General features: G+C 47.1%; 1 protein-coding gene across 6 annotated transcripts in view; it reads left to right on the top strand.

Annotated features, from left to right (window-relative positions):
• Positions 1-25,199, top strand: part of LOC119446011 (THO complex subunit 5 homolog) — a 78,876-nt gene that overhangs the window by 36,121 nt on the left and 17,556 nt on the right. For 2 of the 6 annotated variants that reach the window (XM_049663817.1, XM_049663813.1), the window contains exons 11-13: positions 3,680-3,785; positions 5,876-5,977; positions 7,331-7,539. In XM_049663817.1, coding sequence (XP_049519774.1) covers positions 3,680-3,785; positions 5,876-5,977; positions 7,331-7,539 — 417 coding nt within the window. Of the gene's footprint in view, positions 1-3,679; positions 3,786-5,875; positions 5,978-7,330; positions 7,540-10,458; positions 10,563-19,860; positions 19,949-23,670; positions 23,787-25,199 lie in introns of all 6 variants that reach the window. The other 4 variants (XM_037710317.2, XM_049663816.1, XM_049663815.1 and 1 more) reach the window with 4 other exon arrangements.

Below are 25,199 nucleotides of genomic sequence, written 5' to 3'. Positions count from 1 at the left end.
ATTTCGAAGGCCTTCAAACTTGCAATTTTCAGACTCGACAGCAAAGCAGGCTTTGCTGTACAGGTACCTTCAGTGGCCATTGAGTCAACCATCTAACGAATTGATGGCGTTGCATGGAATTAATATTGAAATCTTGAAGGATTTGGAGCGACTAGTGCAGGCAAACTCGTCAACAGCTTGTTTACTCTAGTGTAGCATAATAAAATGCACTCAAGAAAGTAAGTTAATGGTAAGAGACTATTTATTTATTTTCTTACATTAACAATGAACATTGGTTTCATGCTATAACTGTAACAGGGCAGCTAATGGTGTTGCCTAAATTTAGTGCCTAAACTAAACAGACAACAGTCAGTAAAAATGCACAAATGTGACACTAACATAACTAGAAATAGTAGTTTGTTTCAGCAGGCCATTTGCAAAGCTTGCAGCAAATTCTAAAAATTTATAATAATGTTCCAGGCTGGTCATTTTCAGAGATACAGTATTGTTGCTTGCAACGGCGGCACCACAAGTGTTTAGGGTTAATACTATGGAAACATTTCCGTGGCCATTGGGTTTGCCTATAGAAACAATGCAGCCCATTTGAGTTCCATAATAATTGAGAATTTCAAAATCCTTCAGCTCGATAGGTTTGAAACGTGCCCATTTGACATTGGTAGTATAACATCTGCTTTCCCTTGGTATTTCAGTCTTATTGGTGCTGTCACAGGTAATTGCTTCAGTGGCATTCCTTTTCTAATATACGTGGGTGTTCAGAGCAAGCACTGTCTCCGAGTTTTTATTCCGGACATGCACATACGTGTTACATTTTGGGGCTGAAAAGATGAGGTGGGGGGAAAACGTTTCTGCTTGTTGCCACATCGTGGGTACACACTGAGTAATTTCGTTTTCTGCTGCACCACAGCCAATGATCAACCGTCACATTTTTCACTGCAAAGTAAGTTGTTTTTATGACTAGTCTCAGTTTTCTTTGTTATTCCCCGAGCTTCGCGATTATAGGTTTGTACAAGCAGATTAGAGAGAATAAATTACTGTTCCTTTTTAGGAGGATAACGAAGATGTTTAGCAGTAAGCTAAGGACCTTGCAACGAGCAATAAAACATAATATGGCAGGCATAACATTAAACGAGGCAGCAAGAGGATGGAAAATAAAACATGCATAAATATTATAACTGAGAAGGAGGAAGCACCACACTATGGAAAGACTACCATATCCTTCTGAGACCCCTTTTACACTATAGTCGAACTTCACTATAATTTGTTATCTAATATAATGAAATAAATAAAAAATTGTCTCACCATTGTACAGTGTACTGAAATATGTTTATAATGCCTACTGGGGGGATATAACGAAGCTATCTTTTGTGTAAGATGCAACTTCGGTTCGACTTTATTGCCCATTCTATTCGAGGCATTTTAAGGTTCACTCGTAAGTGATTATGTAAAGTGTTTTTCCCGGATATGAAGTCAGATGCATGTGGAACTGTATAAAAGTGGTTCAATCGCATTCTGTCTGTCAGGTTTCGAGAAAATTGACACCAATTTGTGTCGTCACAAATGACGAAAAGTAACCTCGAAGTGCCTTTAGAATAATTTGGGATGACAGAGAAGTCCAGGAGGCAGCTTAGCAGCCGCAACATGGCAACCGAGCACACAATGTTGCATCTTCATACTCTGTGTTGAGGCAAAGAAAAGCATTTTTTACCATATCAAACGTAAGGAGACAGTCACTTTCTCCACGTACAATACAGATGATGCTTTTCACATCTAACCGTGGCTTTTGAACTGAAAATAGGTTTTCTATGTTCGTAACATAACATGCGGCAGTAATAAGAACCAACTTGAAAAGCCATTATGTCCCCTGGGCTGTATTGAGGTCTTGGGAGGATATGAAAGATAAAGCATTGATAGATATTCTAGCTGAGAAATACGAAAAAGTGGAGTAGGGGCAAATTGTAAAAATGCACGGAATTGGGGATCAATTGAAGTGATGGAATGGGTGCTGGGGGAAGTGAAATGCAGTTAGGGGCACCAGTGGTGAGATATTAGAGACTCTGAAGGCTCAGTTGAAGCAAAACAGAGCAGGTTTGTAGCTTGTAGGTTTCAATGGTGTACCTCTATGCCTGCTTTGCATTACATTTAGATGGACTTTGTCCCTTCACGTGTTTGGGATGACGACTCCTCATGAGAAACGCAGTGTGAATTATGTTTTCTAAAGCTCTGAGCTTACTGCGTCAATTAGTCTCACTGATTTGCACTTGATTTGTAATTTGCAACTAAGGAGACAAATCTCTTTGTGTCTTTCATTCGTACTTCAGGGCTGTTTGCAGTGTTTGGGTCCTCTGTTTCTGGGATAATTCTGGGGCTCGTCTTTGTCCTCATACAGTGTAGACCACTTACAACGTAAGTCGTCGGAGTCGCGAATATCCGCACTATAACCGGTACTGCACTATAACCAGAACAACAATTTCCAAGGCCTGCACACATGCAAAACATGTAAACCAAGCAGCTGCGCGTATCCGAGAATCGAAGCGTGCGACCAGGAGTTTTGCATCTCTTTAAATTTACGAACGTTGAAAGGTTAATGTCCGAGTACTCGCGGTCTTCGCATGAAGCAGACTAAGTAAAAATACTTTTTTAAAATATGACTTCAACCAAAACTTCAGGCGCAGTACAGTGTCTCATCCGATTTCTCAGACTGATCGGCGCATGCACACTGTCTAAAACATGGCGACCGCGGACCAAGTCGCGCCACTCAAGTGTTGCCCGTGCCCTCACTTTCATTATCAAGGTGGTTTCTCCGCATTCCATGTGCCTTACAGCCATTGCAACGCATTTCATTGACTAGGCACCAAACCATAACTTTGGTCACCTACGAGCTGCGCTGGTTAGGCCTAGCCGGCAGGGATGTCAGGCGGCATGCCGTCGCGGGAGTTCGCTGTTATTGTGTTCGTACGATTACATGGAGACTACGCATGCAATCATGCACACGGGGAGTTTGGTTCCTCGGGCGATCAGCCACGGCAGCTACTACAAATGCCTACCAAGTTGGTATGCATGCAAATTAGCATGAACGGCGGAAGCTCACAAGTGCACATAAAGCCTAATAGCTCCAAACTAAATTTGTGGAACACTACTTAAACTGACAGCGTCGCACGCGCAATATCTGCGCTTCACGATGCGCATTGCGACGGGTGCACAGAAACTGAAGCCGCATTCAATGCAATGCGCACCGCTGATAAGCAGCCAAGCAAAAGGCTTCTCCATCACCTAGACAACCACCACGCTGCCGCTTTTTTTTTTTGTGTGTGTGTGTGTGTTTTGTTCGTTCGTTTGCTCCGCATCTCATGCTCCTCCTCCACATTGCCCTTGTTGCTCTCCTCTTCCATCGGCGGGCGCACCTCATTGAGAAGCGTGCTCGCTACCGCACTTGTCGGCGGTATTTTCCCACAGAAGCCGCATTATAATCGGTATTTCGTCTCACGCGGCTTCACTAGAAGCGGTATGCATATACATGAAGTTCTATGGCAGAGTAAACGGGAGTGAGAAAAGGCCGCTTTGGAGCCAGTTTTGCACTATAAAAGGTTACATTATAAGCGATCTATACTGTATATACTGCTTATTGATAGAATAAGAATTAATTGGTCAACTAATTTGATCAATTGACTTTGTGTTCCAGGGTACAAACTACAGATTACGTTTACATACGTCATCGCCCTACACATTGTCACAGTCACGGCCAAGGTCACCGAACCTCACGGTGTCTCAAGTGGTGTCTCTGCAAGGTAGGGCAGCTTTTGTGGTGCCGTATTTACTGTGCTACCATTGCAATTCATTTTCTTTTAAGCATTTCTTTGTGTAGTGCATTGGTCCATTCTGCAAAAAACGCACACTTTTGAAAATATCTTCATCTCCCACAGATGACATTGTCACTGTTGCATCATGTGAGATAATCTACAAAGAGGAGGTACAAACATTTCTACATATCCTAGTTACACTGCAGCTCATACAGTTGGATTCCCCTACAACAAAATTCCCACCACAACGAAGATTTTCCGATTCTCCGTCAGCTGCCCATAGAGTAATACTAAAAAAGTCCCTTCATAACAAAGGCGTTTTATTCGGCATTTCTGCTTCAACGAACTTTTCGAGAACGAAACTGGGACTGAATTGAAATTGGAACTGCCAAGTAGCCAAATTAGAAGGCCCTTCCCAAGCTGCGATGATCGTATGAACACTTGAACGAGGTTTTCGCGAACAAAATCCAATTCAAAGTACCAATTAAGCCACTGCAATCCATAGCTGCGCGTGATCATCACGTGCCTGTGCGGGGCTGCAGGGGATCACTGCAATCGCTGACGTTTTCTGTGGTGTTTGTCCGGTCGAAATGGCTACGCCAACGAAGAAGCGTAAATTTCTCTCTCTCGAGGAGAAGGCACATATGATCGCCGAGGCAGAAAGCGGAAAGAAAAAAATCTCGCAGTTTCGCCCGAAAGAGAAAGCATCGATTGCGATATATTAGTAGACAGCTATACGAACTAAAGATAGTAGTTTTATTGGCCGTATAAACTTATAAACATTCGCTAACTAAATTACCAAGCACGGTGTCACACGTGCACAGGTAAACATGAACACATCTCGCTCGATGACTGCGAAAAGTCGGTGTCAACGCGCTGGAGTGAGAAGGCGCAGCAATAGCAGCGAGCGAATTGACCTCCGTGCCGTCTCTCGCTTCACCGTGAACTAAACGTCGAAAGCACGGCGTACACGACTCTACCGGCACTAGTTGCACTTTGCCCACATCGCAGATCGCTTTGAAGATGAGGCCCACGCGGGCGCTCACTTTGTGCACGTCACAGATCGCTTTCAAGATAAAGCCCGAGCAGCCGCGCCACAGCCGCTGTTGTCAACAAGATGCTAACGTCTCGTCGTCTGGGGAAAATGACAATCCGCTAGACACACTGACTCCGGCGACTACTTTGAAAGTAATGGATCCTTTTCGCCTCATCAGAAAAGTTATCAGAACTCTTTTAACGGACTGTGAGACTCGCGTAACGCCTTAGCTTGCCGTGAAGTGTAAGAAATCCAGACTGACCGACTTGTAGCAATAAAACTTCTGGTAAGTGCAAGCTTGCCAAGCTTGCCGACTTTGTCATAAATATGCAATGAAATTGTGATAATTCAAACCGCTTCAGTGCGACTGTGCATCTGCCGCAAAATGAGTGTTCCGCGATCAGCCGGGCATGCGCATTGGGTTAGGCGTCGGCCGCAATGTACGAAAAATGCTGTAACAGCGGCGCGAAATGTATTTTCTCGTGAAGTTGACACTTTATCGACTGCCTTCGGTACGTCTCAACCTTTGCCCCCACCTCATCGCTAAGATTTCCCGGACGATGGTTTCGGTTTTGTTCGTGGCTTTGCCATTTGGCATACATATATACAAACCAAATTCGCGTCAATGTAGTTACGCCAAGCGAAAGTTTTCGTGTGTCCCATGAATTTCGTTGTAGCGGGACTCGGATGTATTAATGTGCCATTTTTAGCCCACAACAGTCAACCCCAGATATACCAAAGCTGGTTATATTGAATTGTTGTTTTAATCAAACAATTGTAACATCCTCTTAAAAATCTCATGCAAAAGTATAGTGCTGTACTACACGTGTAATGAACTACACTGTAATGAACATTCAAAATATAGAACTGCATCAAAATGTGGCAAAGAATGCTTCGCATTAAAACCATGTTCACATGCGGCTGCCTTTGGTTGGATGATCCTAGATATATTGTCATATTATTATATTGTTTGTAATTTTCTGTTTGAAAATAAGAAGTTGCTTACAGTGTGTGTTGTTGTTTCTTTGCCCTTCCTTACCAGCCCAGCTATGTCCCCATCCACGATTCTTGACAACTTGTTCGGTGATGACAGTGGCCTCTGTTCTCCAAATCCCGCCAACCATTTTCAGCTTAAGAAAAATGGGTGAGATGTCATAAACACTTCTCATTGCACTTTAAAATCCTATAGTCATGACGCGGAACTGCATTGGTCAAGTCCTTAGCCTGTTTTCCTAATTATCAGTTGATGAGAAAAAGCAAATTTCAATTGAAATTTGCTTTTTCTGATTGACTGATAATTAGGAAAATTTTGTGGCCCCTTTCATGTAAGAAAAATCTATTGGAGGGGAACTGTACTTATTGCATGAAAGATCGAATTTCAATATAACGAAGCAAATTGCTGACTTCGTTATATTGAGGTTTGACTGTATTAGTTTGGTACTGTTCAAGCTTCATTTCATTGAACTTGACAGTAAGCGACGGGGGGGGGGGGGGGGGAAGGGTACAGTTTCATGCCGTGTCAACGATATCTTCATTGGCGGTACGAAGCGGAGCCAGCCAGGCTTTTGTGTCAACACCGTCCCTGCAGCTGATGGTGTCGCTCGCAGTGGGACGACTCTGTCATGAAAAGCGCCAGCAGTGGGAAAGCAAATGCTTCATCTGCCTCTCGATTCAACACGTCTTGAGATTATACAACCTCTGCACAAAACACACAGGAAGACAGTGCGCACGATGCCGCGCCATCTCGGCACGCCTCCTCTTTGCACACATGGAAGATTACGTCTAAAACAGGGCGTGCGGGCTGTGTATGCTTGCAGCCACGCTGACAGCCATGCCACACTAGAAAAAGAGGCGCGCGCCGACTTGTGGCTCCCCCCCACCAGCACACACGCTTGATTACGTTACCACAAGCTTTCTCCCCTCCCCACCTTTCCCCTTGCTTGCGTGGGAAGCTCATCCAGCCACCATCCTTCTCAGCGCAACCTCGCATGCTTTCACGTGCACTTAAAGCATACAGTAGCGCGCGAAACGTGATAGGATTGATAGGATCCTGTCACACTAAGATGTTATACGGAACATGACACTGCTCGGCTTTGGTGGCTGCTCTTGGTCGTGCGGTGCGTGATTTGAGAGGTGTGATAGTGAGCACTAGCTTATAATTCAACCATTTGATCATCTGCCTCCACGGAAGTTTGCATTTATTGTCTCTGTACTCCTTCGCAGCGGCAGTGAAATCTCGAGATTGCTATATCGAAATCATGTGTAAACACACTTCACTGTATATTGAGGTTCACAATACATGGTGTTCTATGGACAAGAAGTTATAAAAAGTGGAATACTTTGTTATAACGAGAATTTCATGATATTGAAGTTTCTTATACATATAGAGGTTTAACTCTATTATGAGCAGATGTTTGCATCAAACAGCGCAAGTAGATGTTACCAAGTATTCAAGAGGTTCACTGCTGGTGCCTGTTGGCTAATTACCATTTTGCAGGTTGGAGGACTTCTCCAAAGTAGTGGCCGAGGTGGGCAAGGCTTATCGCTGGGCACAGCGCCTCGCGGGCCTGGAGTTCCTGCAGGGTTCCGGTGCCACCGTGGCAGCCAGCCACGAAGTTGGGCGGGCCTTCGTGGAAGAGTTCGCGCGCTCCATCACTGCCCGCTTTGCAGCTCGTGTTAGCCTTTACGAGCAGCTCCTTTCCTTGGGTGAGAAACACAGTCGTGGCACTGAAGCCATCTGTCTATTCACGGTGCTTCTGAGCGCAGCTCTATGTTTGGCGAGAACGAAAGGATTCAGACTATGCACGGCAGGGTTTTGAAAAAAATCTTGGGTGGTGACTTACCAATGCATAGGTGCAGGTTAGTTGATATTATTTGACAACTTAGAAGAAAGAATTATCATCCACCTGACTGAGGCTTTAGAGAAAACCCATATTGGTAACTCTGAAAGAAAGCTTCCCAGTTGAAGAAAAATTTGCCCTGGTTTCGGGATCGAACCAGGCACCAATGCCTTTTCTGGGGTAGTCGCTCTCTACCATCCAATCTAACCAGGAGGCTAGCAGATCACAGAGTGAGGCCAAATTAATTGTCAATTCGAAGCACAGGGGACACTGAATGTGGCGAGTCAGTTCTGCAAAAAGCTTCCGCAGAACTGATTTGTCATATTCAGTGTCCTTGTGACAACTTAGCCAGCATTTGCAAATATGAATTCAAGATGCTGAGTTTATGTTTTAAATGAACACTGACTGACCAAAGATGTTTCAAGCATCATGCATGAGTCAGACGGGAGTACTGTAAAACCCCATTAACTCGAAGCTGTAAAAAAAAAAAAACTGAAAAAAATTCAAAGATGCGGAGTTTCGAGATAAGCGAAATCACGAAAATAGAAGCCCTCTGGCTGTGCATAGATTACATGTAACCTTTCCGAAACGCCGCCAGTAATATTCTTTGTCACTTTCATAAGCATTGGCACCGGACGCGTGGCGTCTTCAGGTAACGGCATTACTGGCACTGTGTCAAGACAGCATGCTTGGCACTGAGTCCAGACGATTGATCCTAATGCAATATTTGAAGCCAGTCATCCGAGCATAACAGCTTCCAGACATCCAAAAAGCTGACGCCGCTTCTTTCTACATCGTAATGAATTCCGGACAATTGAACTTCGAAAACTGAAACTGAGCTGCGGAACAGCGCACCTGTGAGTAATGTGGCATTTACGCTTCAACGTCACCCGAGCATGAAGCAGGCGTCCTAATCAAGCCGCGATGTCGATGGAATGCTGTGGGCACGCATGCTGGCTTCTTTTGGGTGCACTGTGTGGACTGATCACTCCTGTTCAAGAATGTTGGTCGTCTTGCTCAACATTACGATTAACACGCTGTGATCACATTGATGTGTCACTGACAACACTCTAAACGAGAGGGGAAAAATATAGACTTTGACTCCTAGCTCACATATATCAGAGTTTGAGTTAACAAAGGTTTACTGTACATGTTTGGCATAAACGTATTTATTATAAGCAGCCAAGAAAGTATTTTCTGTTTTTGGTAAGCATTTGACCGTTCTCTTGCACAATGATTGCTCAAGCTTGCTGTTTTAGCACCTCTAAATTGTGATGTTGAGTTGGAAACGACCATGTCCGTGTACCATTTGGGTCCTTATCCTTGTTGCATACTGAGCATAACGCTGTCAATACTGGTATCTACCACCTAGCCCCAGTCACAACCTATGAAAAGTGTGGCTTTGTCTTTCATTCTAGTTTTCTGTATCTGCCCATGAATGTTGCTTAGAAGAGCACTTTCTATAAGCATGAGCTGGTACGTGTGGTGTACCTGCAGTGTACCTGAAAAGCATTCCACAAGTGTGTACATAGCTTGCAAAAATCAATCACAGCTCGCTTCTTCACAATAACACGCCTTTTCAGGAGAAAGCTATGAAAGCAGGAGCAGCCATTGCTTTTCGCTCATTACTTATTAATAGCAGGCTGTGGCAGTGGACTCCCGAGTGTTGTCTTCCGCACACTTGAACCAGTGATCCATTTGAAAGATAAATGTTCTGTCTCACTCCCTTCGAGGCTCCTATTTGCATTCCCTTGGTGGGAAAGGTTGAATACTCATGAAGAAAATAAAGGCCAAGCTTCACTTTCTTCAATTTTGCATCCAAACATGAACTGCATTTCATGTTGTAAATTTTTTCAAAACTATGTTTCCATTACTGTGTAGAAAAAGTTCTCAAAACTTGCTAAGCTGAGACGTTTTTTTTTTTTTTGTAATGCAATGTTATCCTGCTTTATTAATAAACTTTCAGCTTTATTGGTAAACTTTCAACAAGTCATGAGAAGCTGCTGTTGAAATCTGTGACGTCACAGGAAACTGCCGTGAGAACTTCAGTTTGGCGTCACGACCATTCTGTCTTTTCTGTGGTTCTTCTAGCTTGCCTAGCCTTTGCTCCCTGCAAGACTTGTGCTTTTCGCATTTTAAAAGCATAATTTAACAATCCAGTTTAACTTGGTAGTTCTGTTTCAGTGCCCCTTTTAAGTGGGTAACTCGTTTTGTTGCACTGCTGAGTTTGAGGACGCGCATTTGAGGCCGGCCGTGGCAACAACATTCCGATGGGAGCAAAATGCAAAAATACTCATGGGCATAGATCAGGTGCACGTTGAAGAACCCCAGATGGTCAAAATTCATCTGTCTCCCCTACAGCATGCCGCATAATCAGCATTTGTCTGATGAGCATTTGCCTGATAAACTACATTAAAAGCAAGGTGGCCAGTACATTTAAATGCACATAGCTTTGGTCAGTATTATGGCTGTGTACTTTATGAATAACAAAGATGTCTAACTAATATGCCTGTACAAAATTCAGAGACGGAATACTCTCTGATATGAATAGCAAAGTGAAACTGTTTGATACTGCCTTCTATGAGGGACTAGGTAACTGAAATTTGCAGTTGGGGTCAATGCATTTGGCCACCTCCCCTAGAGATCTGTGCCTGCTGTCATGCTGTCCTAAGTACTCCGCCTCGTTTGTTGCACTTCTCACGCTTAAAACTCTCGCGTGAACTGCTTGTAGTGCTCCTGTTACTAAACTCCTGCCTCACACTATTTGCCTGTACAAACTGCGCAGAAAAAGGCCTGGTGCAAGTTCCTGCACTGCTGGCAGATCATTTTCCCACCAAAGTGACCTCAGTGCTGAAGCAATGGACCCAGGTGACCCATGCCGACGTAGAGGTGAGCAGTGCCTTGAAGTCTGGATGCATCTCTCCTCACTACTCTTACTTCTCCAATATAAGCGCGAAGTCTGACAAGCAAGGTAGAGTTTTTCGTTTTTGATGCATGGTGGCAGGGCAGAGGCATTGTTTTGACTCATGCCCTCATGGAAACCGTTCTGTGGTAAGAGTAGAAGAAAGTAAATGGCTGACATGCGAAGTTGCGCATGCTTCTGAATGAAAGTGGAACGTAGAATCATGTGACAGAGTGTTGCCTTTCATCACACAGCAATTTTCATATGCATACTTACTATTGATGACACTTTTCACTCATTTAACTGTCTTGCATTACCACTGATGATTTGCTCTGATTTCATTGTAGTGTTGATGTGTTGTAATTTTTTAATCTACTTTGTGACTAAAACTCTTTGTGTAGCATTGTTACTATCCACACTTTGTAGATCCTTTCTATGTATTGTTCCTGAGCCTGAAGCTTTGTATTCCACAACTGCTTGAGGGCTCAGATATTGGCCTGCACAATTCTATACATAAATGAACTCAATTAATCAATCAATCATTCAAAATACAGAAACGAATAATTTTTTTTAAAAAGGAGGAAGTATTGGGTGGTCAGCTGACCCCTCTTTCGCTCTTTTAGAGCTCGTCCCTCCTTCACATTTATTGTAGTTATTTTATTGATATAACTTGTTGGCTACTGTACTTGCCATTCTAAGATGTCATTGTATCCTACGTCTCCAAAGTCGTAGTGCCAATGACTGTGCCATATTTACATCATTTTCTCACTTCCGAAAGGTCTTTGTTCGGTAAAAGTGATGCTTTTTGCATTTTGGAACAACAAATGTAGCTTGACTTGATGTCGGTGTTTAGTGTTTCTTCAGTGTAAGGCCCTCTTTCCCTAACGCTCATTTTCGCTGTGTTAATCGTTGCTGTGAGTGCTCCCTTTTAATTAAGTACAACCAAACCTCGATGTAGTGAGTGTAGCGAACATGGATATAAAGAGTTATGAAATATAACAGGGTAAATCGGGAATTCGGTAGGCCATGCATATTCTATTGCTATAATGAAATTGGAAGTGCATGATATAAGGCAATATAGGTTATAACTAGGGGCATGTGAATATCAAAATTTTCGAATGCATATCGAATACGAATACACTCAAACCTTGTTATAATGAAGTTGAAGGGGAGCCGTAATGATTTCGTTATGTCCATTATTTCGTTATATCACTCATATTAGTTTATGGCAATCTATGCTCAGTTGGGTGCACAACTATAAGCATGCAAAGAAGAAAACCGCGTCGCGGCCCCTCGCGGCCCACTGTACCACTACGTGACCACGCATACGACGGAAATTGAATAGAAGACAAATATTTTGCTTGCTTAATGCGCACACTGCCTCTTTTATTGTCTGCTAGACATAGCTGGAAAAAAGTCCGGGATGCTCCTTTGTTTCAGACATCGCAAGCGAAAGACTTCCTTTTCAGCGGTGGCCACCGCGTTGATGACGTTTTCGCCGTCGCCATGGGCGCCGAAAAAACGACATAGGAGTTCAACAGCATCCAGTGCCTGCGACGACGTTGGCATGTCGAACGTGTGTCTATGGGAGACCACGGCGTCTTTGTCGTCGCTTGCATCGGTGTGTCCGGTGACATCTGCGACAATAGCATTGCATCAGCGTTGACATAATCACAAAAAAAGTCATCTGCCACAACAACACCGACGTCACTGAGTGGCGTTGTCAAATCGGCGAAATGATTAAGTCCGTCGTCGTGGAGAAGGCGCGGCACACAAGGCAGACAAAGGCCGAGAAAGCACGGTGCGCAGCCTTGCGCGGCTTGGCCGCTTCTCACTGCCGTCTGGTTGAGCGAGGAGGATGGCTCGCTTGGCCATGCGTGGTGTGGCTCTGCATGACCATGAGGTCGACGCGGGAGTTTTAAAACAGCCGCGCCGAACGAGTGTCGAACCCCGCGGAATACTTCACGCACCGTGGTCGGGTTTTTTCTTTTTTTTGGTAGACTAATATAGTTCGTTATATCTATTAACAGGTCAATTTTACTTCGTTACAATGAGGTTTCAAATGCATGGTTCTCTATGGAGATTTCAAGGGGCATTTCATTTACTTCGTAATATCCATTATTTCGTTATATCCTGTTACGTTATAACGAGGTTTGAGTGTACTTAGATTTGAATATCGAATCGAATAATGATCTGCACATGTATTTATTAGCAAGTTGGGTTAACTTGTATAGTTGGAACATTGCAATTGCATAGTCAGTGCTAAAAAACTAGACTAGTAAGCTGTTATACTAAAACATCGTGTATTTGACTGAAGTTAACTTGGAAAATTTAGTAATTCCTACTAGCTGTCCTCGCCAGCCTGTGCCTTATTATACCGCATCAAATACCCGTAAGCTCGGAGGAGGAGGGGTTTGACAATGTGCCAGTCGTCACTCATTTCACTTGCTGTCAAGCAGTAAGCTCAGAATAGGGGGTGACACTGCAAAAAAAAAAAAAAAAAATCCAGAGCCCTTACACTAATGTGAAGATGGAAGCCAGCAAAGCTGTGACTATGGTGGGTCTGCTGTAGTGAATATTGCTATAGTGAAGTTATACATTATAATTATTCATTATATTGTGAGCGTCTTTGGCATGTTCGTCAAAGAGCAAGGACACCGGCGTCTTGTTTTTGCCCGGCGCAATGGCCGAGTAGTGCGTTTGCTGTGCCAAGTCCTCCCCATAGTAATAGACTAGCGTATGAGCCACAGCGTTCATAGCAGCGCCACACTGCATGGCAGCATCAGGATCCTGTGAGATCTCTCCCGCTCCTGCTCTCGGCGGCTCATACCCACAAATCCAACACGGGTATGGCTCGTATGATCCACATGTGATTTCTTTCTTTCGTTCGTTCCTTCCTTGTTTCTTTTCGTGTCCCTGGCTCATACCAGCATATCCAATGCCGGTATGCACCACACGTGATTTTATTATCAATAATCGTGGCATAACTGATGAGTTGGGATATTATTGATGTCATGACCTATCAGTCATGTTAGTCATCCATTTTGACACCTGTGCTAAGGCACAACTGGAGGGAAAGCCGAAATACTAATCATGATAGTTTTTTTCTACACGCAGACACGATAATGGGGGAATTATTAGCCCTTAACAGCTTCGCTGTAAAAAGTGCTCTCTCGCTGACCGCAAACCCGTCCCGCTTGCTACTGACAGGCTGGCTTTCCCGCAGTTTTGACGTTTAGTGGCTAAGTGTGCTTTACAGGTGAAATTTCGCTAGCAGCACGAAATTGGCACAAAATTCAGCACGAGATTGCCCCAGTGTTCTTAGATTAGTTAGAAACAAATCCTAAGAACCGTGTTTGCTCCCACACAGCCAGCAATATAATCGATTTTATTCAAATATTTGTATCCAACTGAATCTTCGAACATTTTCGTATATCTTCTAATGTGAACACAGTACAAGAGAGCAGCGGGCAGCGTTGGCAGCGTGTCTCAACCAGAGCGGCTCAGGCAATCTCGAGCTCGCGCTGCCCGGATGACACGCGATGTGGCTGCAGCGCCGGGCATTCGTCTTCACTACAATCACCCCCCATCGGAAAAGGAGCCATCCTGGCGACTCATGGTGAACATAGAATCAAGGGGTCATAATACGGCTTCAGGCGTTGTACGTGGACGGTTTCACGACCACGACAGCGTTGGTCCGTAGGTGGCGTGACAGGCTCGACAATATAGTTCACAGGTGATGTCTGCGCTACAACACGGTAGGGTCCTTGATATTTTGATACAAGCTTGGATGAGAGGCCAGCAGGAACGGCAGGAACCCAAAGCCACACAAGGGAGTCCGGAAGAAAGTGACAATGGGTGTGATCATCGTCACGTCGAGATTTTTGTTGCCATTGGTCGACGGCTGTAAAGGAACGGGCGAGTTGACGGCATTCCTCGGCGCGGCGGGCAACTTCAGAGATGGGTGTACATTCGGATGAATCGGGTCTGTACGGAAGAATGGTGTCGAGGGTAGTCGAAGGTTCGCGGCCGTACAAGAGGAAGAATGGGGAAAAGTTTGTGGTCGCCTGTGGTGCAGTGTTGTAGGCGAACGTGATGAATGGCAGAATGAGGTCCCAATCAGTGTGATCAGAGGCGACGTATTTGGAGAGCATGTCGCCAAGGGTGCGGTTAAATCTTTCCGTCAGACCGTTAGTTTGAGGATGGTAGGCGGTGGTGGTGCGATGAACGATGCGACATTCAGTAAGGAGCGCGTTTACGACTTCGGAGAGGAACACACGTCCTCTATCGCTCAAAAGTTCGCGAGGTGCACCGTGACGGAGAATAAAGTTTTTCAGTAGGAAGGATGCGATATCACGAGCTGTGGCAGCAGGCAGAGCGGCTGTTTCTGCGTATCGCGTCAAGTGGTCGATGGCGACGACTATCCAGCGGTTTCCGGAAGCCGTGCTCGGAAGGGGTCCATAGAGGTCAATCCCAATGCGATCGAAGGGCCTGGCAGGACACGGGATTGGCTGTAGTGGACCAGAGACATGCTGAGAAGGAACCTTGCGGCGTTGGCACTGAGGGCACGACCAAATGTACTTGCATACAAAGGTGTACATGCCACGCCAATAAAACCTGGAGCGAAGCCGGGTGTACGTCTTGAAGACACCCGCGTGTGCACACTGCGGGTCAGTGTGGAAGGCAGAACATATTTCACCACGAAGATGTCGCGGTATGACAAGCAACCACTTGCGGACGTCGGAGACGTAATTCCGGTGATAGAGAAGTCCATCCCGCATTTCGAAGTGCGAAGCTTGACGCCGCAAAGCTCGAGAAGGTGGAGGAACAGTCGACGGGTTAGAAAGGAAGCAGATAAGAGCACTAATCCAGGCATCCTTGCGTTGCTCCGAAGCCATGTCGCAGCCTACTGGGAACGAAAGTACGTGGTCAACGACAGAGAGGCAGGCATCGCTTACGGTTGACACGGGCGAACGGGAAAGCGCGTCGGCGTCGGTGTGGCAGCGGCCAGACCTGTAGACAACGCGCACGTCGAAATCTTGCAACCGCAAAGCTCAGCGAGCTAATTGACCTGAGGGGTCCTTCAATGTGGACAGCCAACAAAGTGCATGGTGGTCTGTAATTACGTCAAAGGGGCGGCCATAGAGGTAGGGTCGAAATTTACCAAGTGCCCAGATTATGGCCAAACATTCTTTCTCCGTAACGGAATAATTTGTCTCTGCTTTGGTGAGGGTGCGGCTTGCGTATGCAACGTCGTACTCGTCGAAACCAGATTTGCACTGCGCGAGCACAGCGCCGAGCCCAACACCGCTGGCATCAGTGTGTACTTCGATCGGAGCACTCGGGTCGAAATGACGCAGTATAGGCGGCGATGTTAATAGACGACGCAACTCTTGGAAGGCATCGTCACAGGCAGGGGACCAGGCGTAATTGTTCAAGTCGCTCCGTAGAAGCTGATTCAAGGGAGCGGTGATGGACGCAAAATTCCGAATGAAGCGGCGAAAGTAAGAGCAGAGGCCAAGGAAGCTGCGAAGTTCTCGTACGGAGGAAGGTTTGGGAAAATCAGCAACTGCACGGAGCTTGGCGGCGTCAGGAAGAATACCGTGTTTAGATACGACATGGCCAAGGATGGTGAGCTGACTTGCGCCAAAGTGGCATTTCTTCAGGTTGAGCTGAAAGCCGGCGGTAGTTAGGCACTGTAACACTTCCTCCAGCCGACAGAGATGGGTGGGAAAATCGGGCGAAAAAATAACCACATCATCTAAGTAGCACAGGCACGTTTTCCACTTGAGACCACGCAACAGGTTGTCCATCATACGCTCAAATGTGGCTGGGGCGTTGCAAAGCCCGAAAGGCATGACACGAAATTCATATAGACCATCTGGTGTTACAAAGGCCGTTTTAGGTTGGTCTTCGGGTGCCATGGGGACTTGCCAATAGCCGCTACGTAAGTCGATAGAAGAGAAGAACTCTGCGCCTTGGAGACAGTCAAGGGCGTCGTCAATTCTCGGAAGAGGGTAAACATCCTTACGAGTTATTTTGTTAAGACGACGGTAATTGACACAGAATCGAATCGATCCGTCCTTCTTCTTAACAAGAACAACGGGAGATGCCCAGGGGCTATCCGAAGGCTGAATGACGCCGCGCTTCAGCATGTCAGCTACTTGGTCATCGATGACACGGCGCTCTGTCGCGGATACACGATAGGGTCTTTGTCGCAGTGGCGCACTAGTACCCGTGTCGATGCGATGACAAACAGTTGACGTGCGGCCCAAGGGAACATGCTGGCAGTCGAAAGACGAACGGAACTTGTCGAGAAGGCATAGAAGCTGGGCGCGTTGGGAAACAGTCAACGTGTCGGCGATGGAGCTATGGAGAACATCGGGCGAAGTCGGCTCCTGCGCGGGGTTACAGGTCATTCCGGCGACCTCATGAGTGGCGGTGGAACCAGTTGGCATGTCAATGATGGCAGCAGGGTCGACACACTGGACGCGGCCAACGCATTCCCCACGAAGCAAAGTGAGAGGACAGGACAATTGGTTGGAGACGAGCAGTCTGCTGATGCCGGTATGAACGTCCAAAACAGCGAAAGGCAGCGGGGAACATTTGCGACGAGCGAAAATGGCGGATGGCGTAAAAAGTGCGCTTGCATCAGCAACAAGGTTGCATGACACCGTGGCTAGGGCAGAAGAGTGCGGTGGAATGGTAACGTCTTCGGCAACAAAAACTTTATCGTCAGGTTCACGAGCGTCAAGGAGCGGGGCGTCGCACAGCGTTTGAAATTCCACCTCAGCACGAGAACAGTCGATGACGGCCTTATTAGCGGAAAGGAAGTCCCAGCCCAAAATAAGATCATGGGAACAAGAACACAGCACCAAAAATTCGACGATGTAGAGGAGGCCGTTGATCACAACACGAGCAGTACACGCAGCTGCAGGCGTGATGCGGTCCGCGCTGGCAGTACGAAGGGATACATTTGACAGTGGCGTCGTAACTTTCCTGAGCGAGCGGCAAAGTGTCGCACTAATAACCGAAACTGCGGCACCAGTGTCAACGAGGGCGAGTGCAGTGACGCCGTCCACATATACATCAATAATATTAGTCGGAGAAGGGAGAGGCCTTGGTCTGTTCGTGGGTGACGCAGTTCTCGCCTCTGGAACTGCGGCGATTAGTTTTCCCGTTCCGGCGTAGAAGGACGACGACGCATCGGTGAAAGCGAGCGACGTCGGGGCGATGGCGAACGGCGGTCAACAAGAGGGCGGTGGTCCGAGTAAGAAGACATCTGGCCAGGGTTCTGAGGCACGGAGGACGACTGGTATGGTGAACCGTATGGTTCGGTGTCGAAGCTACGGCGGTAGGATGTTGGGCGGCGACGGCAAAATCATGCAATGTGGCCAGGTAGACCACATGCAAAACATATTGGGCGGTTGTCAGGAGTGCGCCATTGTCCACTGCTGTGTGGGTACCGCGGCTGAATGAAGTGAGGGGCTGGACGCAGTGGCACGGCTGATGGGAATGGCACAAAGGTCTGAGGTGGTGGCCGTGCGAGAGCCTCGGCATAGCTAAGAGGTGCAGTCACCTTGGGAAAAGCAACGGGAGTCGGCACCGGTGGAGTCTCGCGGGCAGAAGGGAGAGCTGCGCAAACTTGCTCTTGGATGACCTGGCGAAGGTTGGCCGGCAAAGACGAGGGTGGTGACGTGGCTGAGGACAGCAGCGAAAGCTGGCGAGCGACCTCAGCACGGACGAACTCTTTAATTTGGCAAAGCAGGGAGTCCATGTCAGGAGCCACGGCCACGCTCGCGAGGCTTTCATCGGACACAGGTGGGCGCCGTGTGAGAAGACGCTGCCTGCAGAGCTCGTCGAAACTCTGGCAAAGCTCAATGACCTGAGAAACTGTGTCAGGGCTTTTTGACAGCAGCATATGAAAGGCATCGTCGGAAATGCCCTTCATGATGTGACGTACCTTGTCCCCCTCCGCCATCGTCGGGTTGACACGCCGGCAGAGGTCGACGATGTCCTCTATGTAGCTGGTGAACGTTTCACCAGTTTGCTGGGATTGGCTGCGCAGGCGTTGTTCAGCGCGAAGCTTGCGCATGCCAGGGCGGCCGAAAACGTCTGCAATGCTGGTTTTGAAGCGAGCCCATGTGCGGAGATCGGCTTCGTGGTTTCGAAACCACAGCTTGGCGACGCCCGACAGATAGAACATCACGTTGTTGAGCTTCTGGGTGTCGTCCCATTTGTTAGTGTTGCTGGCGCATTCATACGATTCCAGCCAATCTTCAACGTCTTTCTCATCGGTGCCGCAGAAGATGTCAGGATCCCGCTGACGCTGGGCACCGGCACATACGATGGCTGGAGTAACCGGTGGGGATGTCGGGCTGGGGTCGTCAGGCATGACGGACGGCAGAGTTCAGGTGCATAATTACAGGTTGGGGGAAACCGCAGCACCTCCACCAGAATCTAATGTGAGCACAGTACAAGAGAGCAGCGGGCAGCGTTGGCAGCGTGTCTCAACCAGAGCGGCTCAGGCAATCTCGAGCTCGCGCTGCCCGGATGACTGGCGATGTGGCTGCAGCGCCGGGCATTCGTCTTCACTACAATCTATTTTTTGAATCGAATACGAATGTTAAATATATAATATTCAATAATATTAAAACTTTTCGAATATTTGCACACCCCTAGTTATAACAAAGCAAACATTTGTTCATTTCGTTCATTTCCAGCCTAAAATGTGGTTTCTTGTAGCAAAAATGTCAAATACTCCGAAAGATCAAATCGGAATGGCACATTTTGACATACGTGCATGTCTTAGGCAGCAGCTTGGCTTCCATGTAGTCAGCAAACGTATGTGCCAATCATGTCAAGTACTCTGAAAGATCAAATCGGAATGGCACATTTTGACATACGTGCACGTCTTAGGCAGCAGCTTGGCTGGTTTGCTGTCAGCAAATGTATGTGCCAATCACATGGGATCATACAGTTGCATGTGAACGACAATGCAAAGTGCATGTCTTTAGTATGGCAGAGCTCAAATGCTACGCATTGGCACGGGTAAGCGACCAACAAGCCATCGAAATCGACAGGAGCTTACTTGCCTTTATACTTTGTTTTCCTTGCACAAGCCTGTTTGCAAATTTTTTTAGCGATAACAGTGTATACAAATGTAATAAAAATCTGATATAGCGAAGGTACTTTTGTGACAGATGTGACTTCGTCATAACGACGTATTCTCGGGTACTGTGCATATCCACTGGTCATTGAGAGGACATCGCATTGTCATTTCAGAGCCACCCATCACACAAGGAGATGGAGGAGCTGGGCCTGATTCGAGGGGATGAGCTCGTGTACCAGGCTGTGCTTCGCCGGGGATCTGGTACGAGGACATGCTTTGCAGAAACAAAGAAAATGCTCCATATCAGCAATGAAATGGCACTGCCTTGTTCTGCATTGGTCACTTATTTCATCCTGAAAACCAAGGGGCTCAATTCAGTGAAATTGCCAGAAAAGTTAATGCATGCGGATACAGTCGGCTGTAACATGTGGTTCGTGTTCCGTATGAAAAAAAAACATTTTCTTTTTCATTGCACATTGTTTGCGCTGTGTAACATCCGAGGATCAGATCACCTTTAAACAGTGGGCTACTTGTGAACCATGCTCCAGCTGCTTCAGCTCTAAGGCTACATCCAGAAACGACGAATGAAGTTGCCAAACAAAGCTAAAGAGGACTTCCTAGTTGTATATGACAGCACAAACATTTGTTTATTAAAAGAAATATGCATTTATTTACTTTCTGTTCATGTGTGGGCTGCACCTGATAAATTTGGATCCAAACTTTAGAAGGAATGTGTGGCCCTTGCTCAATAATATATGGTATTGCTTAAAGCCAGCTTGGAAAAAAATATGAATATGGGCCACAGAACAAGATCCCCAGTGCTGCCAATAATAGAGGAAAGTGCTGTCCCTTCTGGCTTCTAATTATGCATGAGGTTAGCAACGAGGTAATTGTAGCGACAAGTTATAGCAATAAGCCATATAAAAGCAGACTTTTGCAGAACTTTTCACAGAGTTTACGAATTTGGGATCGTTCCCCGATTTTTCAAATTTTGCATTTGTTTTATGAGAAAGAAATTCTGTTTGCAAAAATGTTTTCAAGATCTTGAAAGATGGGACAGACGCAACATTGCAAAAAAATGTAAGCAAGAAAGAAATTGTGATGGTATCCGCACCACCCTGTTGTTGCCATGCAAGGCACTGTATTAACCAGACATTACTTAAGTTTCTGAAGCAGGCGACTGTGGTGCTAAGTCACTGAAAATGTCACCGTGATCTGAAAACAGTGTCTTGCTTGTCAGTATCTGCTGGTGCATGCTACCCTCCCCCCCCCCCCTACTTGTGTAATGCTTATGGAATTTTTATGAAATTTGAAGTTCACAGGTTGGCAGGTATCCAAAAGCCAAGGGGCAGAACAGCTACTTCTGTTAACAGGGCCACCAACTTTCTGATGGGCACTTCATTAATACAGTTAAACCTCGATATAACAAAATTCTCAATATAATGAAGTACTTAACTTTTTATAACTTCTTGTCCATAGAACACCATGTATGTTGAACTTCAATACAGTGGAATCTCGATGATACGAATCTCAGGGGTCACGAAAAATATTCATATTAGCCAAAATTCGTATCATCGAAACACAATTAAAGCTAGCTAAATTAAAGAGTCAGAGGTGAACTTACTCAGGCACATGTACGTAAAAAGCATTTACAGTATAGACCACTTATAACGTAACCGTTTACAGTAGAACCCCGCTGTTACGTTTTTCACGGGACCGTAAAAAAAAAAAAACGTAAGAGCCGGGAAATGCAAGAGCCAGGAAACAGGAAAAATTGAGAAATGGGAGTAGTGTTCAACTGCACACAATATTATTTTAATTCTTACGTGCGACAAAAAGTAGTTTCGCCCGACAGCCAAAGTATCGATTGCAATGAGCTATACAAAGTAAGAATAGTAGTTTTATCGTCTGTATAAACTTGTAAACATTCGGTTATTAACTAATTAACAAACATAGTGTCAGCACCCACAGGCAAACATGAACACATCACACTCGATGAGCGCGGACACGCGCAGTTAAGCGCCGCTGCAGAAGCGAGCGAAGTGGCCTTCGTGCTGTTGTCTATCGCTTCAACCCAAACTGAGCGCCGAGAACACGCAGCACGCACAAAGCCACGAGCCGCCGATGCACCTACACTGCGTAGAATCTGCCCCCACGCAGATCGCTTTCAAGATACGGCCTGCGGGACCGCGCACGCGCCGCCGCGCAGTATGATGCCAGAGCACAACGCTGCCCGCTACCCCCCCCCCCCCCCCCCTCCTCGCTGGTGCCTCGAGCGCAACGGAAGGAGGCACGCTTCCTCCCTGCTTTTCTTTCGCACGCGAGACGCGGTCGTCGGCTCCCCTCACACGCTTTCACTCGCACATTCAGCATACGGCCGCGTGGCTTCCCTCGCACGCTTTCACTCGCACATACAGCATACGGCGCGCGGTGACATATGCTGTATGTGCGAGTGAAAGCGTGCGAGGGGAGCCGACGACTGCGTCTCACGCGCGAAAGAAAGCATACGGTGCGCGGCGACGGCGTTATCGCCCTTGGACTTTATACGGAACATCTATGAGCCAAAACCAATTTTAGGGCCGCAACGCGTCATAGACATCATCTTTAGATAGCAAAAGCAGATATCAAAGGCCATACTTTTGCTGGCGGAAACCGAAAATATGTAATAAATGTCGCCCCCAGCACTTTGGGCGGCCAATGCCATAGTCAAGCAACCAAGCCAAGCGACATGAAAAGTCAAAATGGCCGCTCAGGCCGGCGCGGTGTGGCAGTTCGCAACGTATGATGCGGGAACGGTCCCACAGTTGCGACGTAACAGCGGGGTAACCAATGCATTGGGTTCTATGGGAGCTGTGCCGGGACCGGCCGAAAACGACGTAACAGCCGGGAAAACGCAGCACCCGGGAACGTAACAGCGGGGTTCTACTGTATAGTGCAGAACTGGCTACAACGCGGCCTTTTCCGACTCCCGTTTACCCTCCCATAGAACTCCATGTATACGCATACCGCTTACAGTGCAGCTGTGTGAGACGAAATACTGGTTATAATGCGGCTTCCGAGGGAAAATCTCGCCGACAAGGGCGGTAGCGAGCATGCTTCTCAACGAGGTGCGCCCACCGATGGAAGAGGAGATCAACGAGGGCGATGCGGAGGAGGAGCATGAGTCCAAGGGCGATGAAATCGTCGCCGCGCGCCGTATGTGCGAGTGAAAGCACGCGGGGGACGCGCGGCTTCACGGAGAGCGAACGCACATCGGGGAGAAAACAAGACTTCCGTCGTGCGAAAGGCCATGGGAGTATAGGAGGGAGGGAGGGGGGGCAGCACCAAATGTGTATCTTGCAACCGGGCGCAAAGGCAACTGGCAATGCAATCTCCCACGCGAAAGGAGCAAAGCGCGAAGGCAGCGCGGGAGGGAGGGAGGCGGGGGGGGACGGCTTTTACTCTGCCAATAAATCGTTCTTGTACTTTGCGCCTGTGCCGGCTGTCGGTGTTGGCACGCACACCGTATCCTGAAAGCGATCTCCACACGGCTCTGACCTTTGTATGCGCTGTGCTTACGCCGCTCAGTTTCTGTTGAAGCGATAGACCGCACGAACCTTCGCTTGCTGTGGCGGCCGCGCGGGCCTGCGTGGAGGAAAGCACAAAAGTGCGACCGCTTCAAACTCTTTGCGCCCAGTCGCGGCCTCCACGCTGTCCGGCGCCGCGTCTGCGCCTCCGCACCAAAAGAGAAAGGGAGAAAGCGCGTGACTGCGCATTGTTCTCTTTTGCCACTGTTGGTGGGCGGCGTTTATTCGTATCAACCGACGCGGGTCGAAAATCGATTCGTAACAACCGTTCTCTAGCACATTGCAAAGTAATGGGGCTCTGCCGGGACCACAGAAAAATTCTTATCATCCGGAAATTTGTATTAGCCGTGATCGTATCATCGAGATTCCACTGTAGTATTTTTTTTGTTCTTACTACCCTGTCTCTTTTGTATGCAGCCACAGTGAAGGCCTTGGTGCTGTTGCGGGACAACTACCCAAAGGAGGCACCCCTATTTCTGCTGGTGCTTCAGCTGCGTGAAGAGTGCTCCAGCCGAGATGATGATGCTGTCAAGGTAAGCAGCACATTGTTTATTGTGTACTGAGCCTCAAACAGACAAGCCTGCACACGCAAGCAGCTCTTTATTTTTAGGTGAATTACGGAGTGGGAGGTAATTACAAAGCCGTTGTTATTAATGTGAAGCATTCATCTCGGAGTCCAGCCAATTTTTGGGCGGGAGAGCCTATCTGGTCATTTTCGTGGGCCAGTCTCGGTGATAGTTCAGTCTAAAATTATGTGGGACTGGCTATGTACACAGTTATGTGCCACTGGTTATGTTCCCCTGGGGCCACTGGAACTCGTTGAATTGAATGGAAGACTTACTTGTCTTCCATTCAATTACCGTATTTATTCGAATCTAGGCCAATAGTTTTTTTTTTTTCGTATAATGGTATTCCAAACTCTAGGGTCGGCTTCGATTCGAGGGTTTTTAAAAATGCAGCACTTTTTCATTGAAGCTGCTAAATATGGTGCATAGCTAGCGCGATCTAGAAAAGTCAGTATCGCAGCGGCTACTAGCCGCGCCAGTAGCCAACCGTACACGAGTGACGTCGCCATTTTGACCTGTGTCGTATCGGTGAGCGGTGTGGTGTTATTGCGATGGCACCAAACAGGAGACGCCACTTATAGTGCCACTTTCAAGCGAAAAGTTGTGATAGCCACAGAGGCATAGTCGAACTTTCAAGCCGGGCGGGACTTTGGCATCGATGAGAAAAACGTCCGTTGTTGGAGGGGACAACGACAGAAGCTTTTTGCATGCGCTGCAGCGAGAATGGCATTTACCGGACTAAAGAAAGGCCGTCACCACTAAGTGGAGACAGTTTTAGCAGACTTCATTCGGACGCAGAGAGCTGCTGCCCTTCCAGTAACAACAGAAGTGCTCCAAGCGAAAGTGAGGGAACTTTCAAGAGAGCGAGGCCTAATGCCAAAGGATTCCAAAACCAGCCAGGGCTGGCTTCAGAAATTCATGAGGCGCTTCGGCTTCTGCCTCCGACGTCGCACTTCAATCACCCAGAAGGTGCCAAGGGATTTTGAAGAAAAGCTGGTAGCTTTTCAGCGCTACGTGCTGCGAAAGAGACAAGCGACGGGCTACAACCTCGGGCAAATCGGCAACGCCGACCAGACGGCTCTTTATTTTGACATGCCAGTGGCATACACCGTGAATGAAAAGGGTGCCAAGAAGGTGAAGGTGCGGCTCTGCGGGCTACGAGAAGCAGCACGCAACCGTGATGCTGTGCTGCACAGCTGATGGACATAAACTCCCTCCTTATATGATATTTAAAAGGAAGACACTGCCTGCTCGAGAATCTTTCCCAAGAAATCTGATTGTGTGGGCAAATGAGAACGGCTGGATGACGGGTGCGATGGTGGAAAAGTGGGTTAAGATTGTGTGGCGACGGCGTCCAGGAGCCCTTTTGACCAAGAACTC

This window comes from Dermacentor silvarum, chromosome 3 (assembly GCF_013339745.2).
Source record: "Dermacentor silvarum isolate Dsil-2018 chromosome 3, BIME_Dsil_1.4, whole genome shotgun sequence".
Lineage (NCBI taxonomy): Eukaryota > Metazoa > Arthropoda > Arachnida > Ixodida > Ixodidae > Dermacentor > Dermacentor silvarum.
Note: the sequence above shows the minus strand (reverse complement) of the source record. Positions and strands in the feature narration are given on the sequence as shown.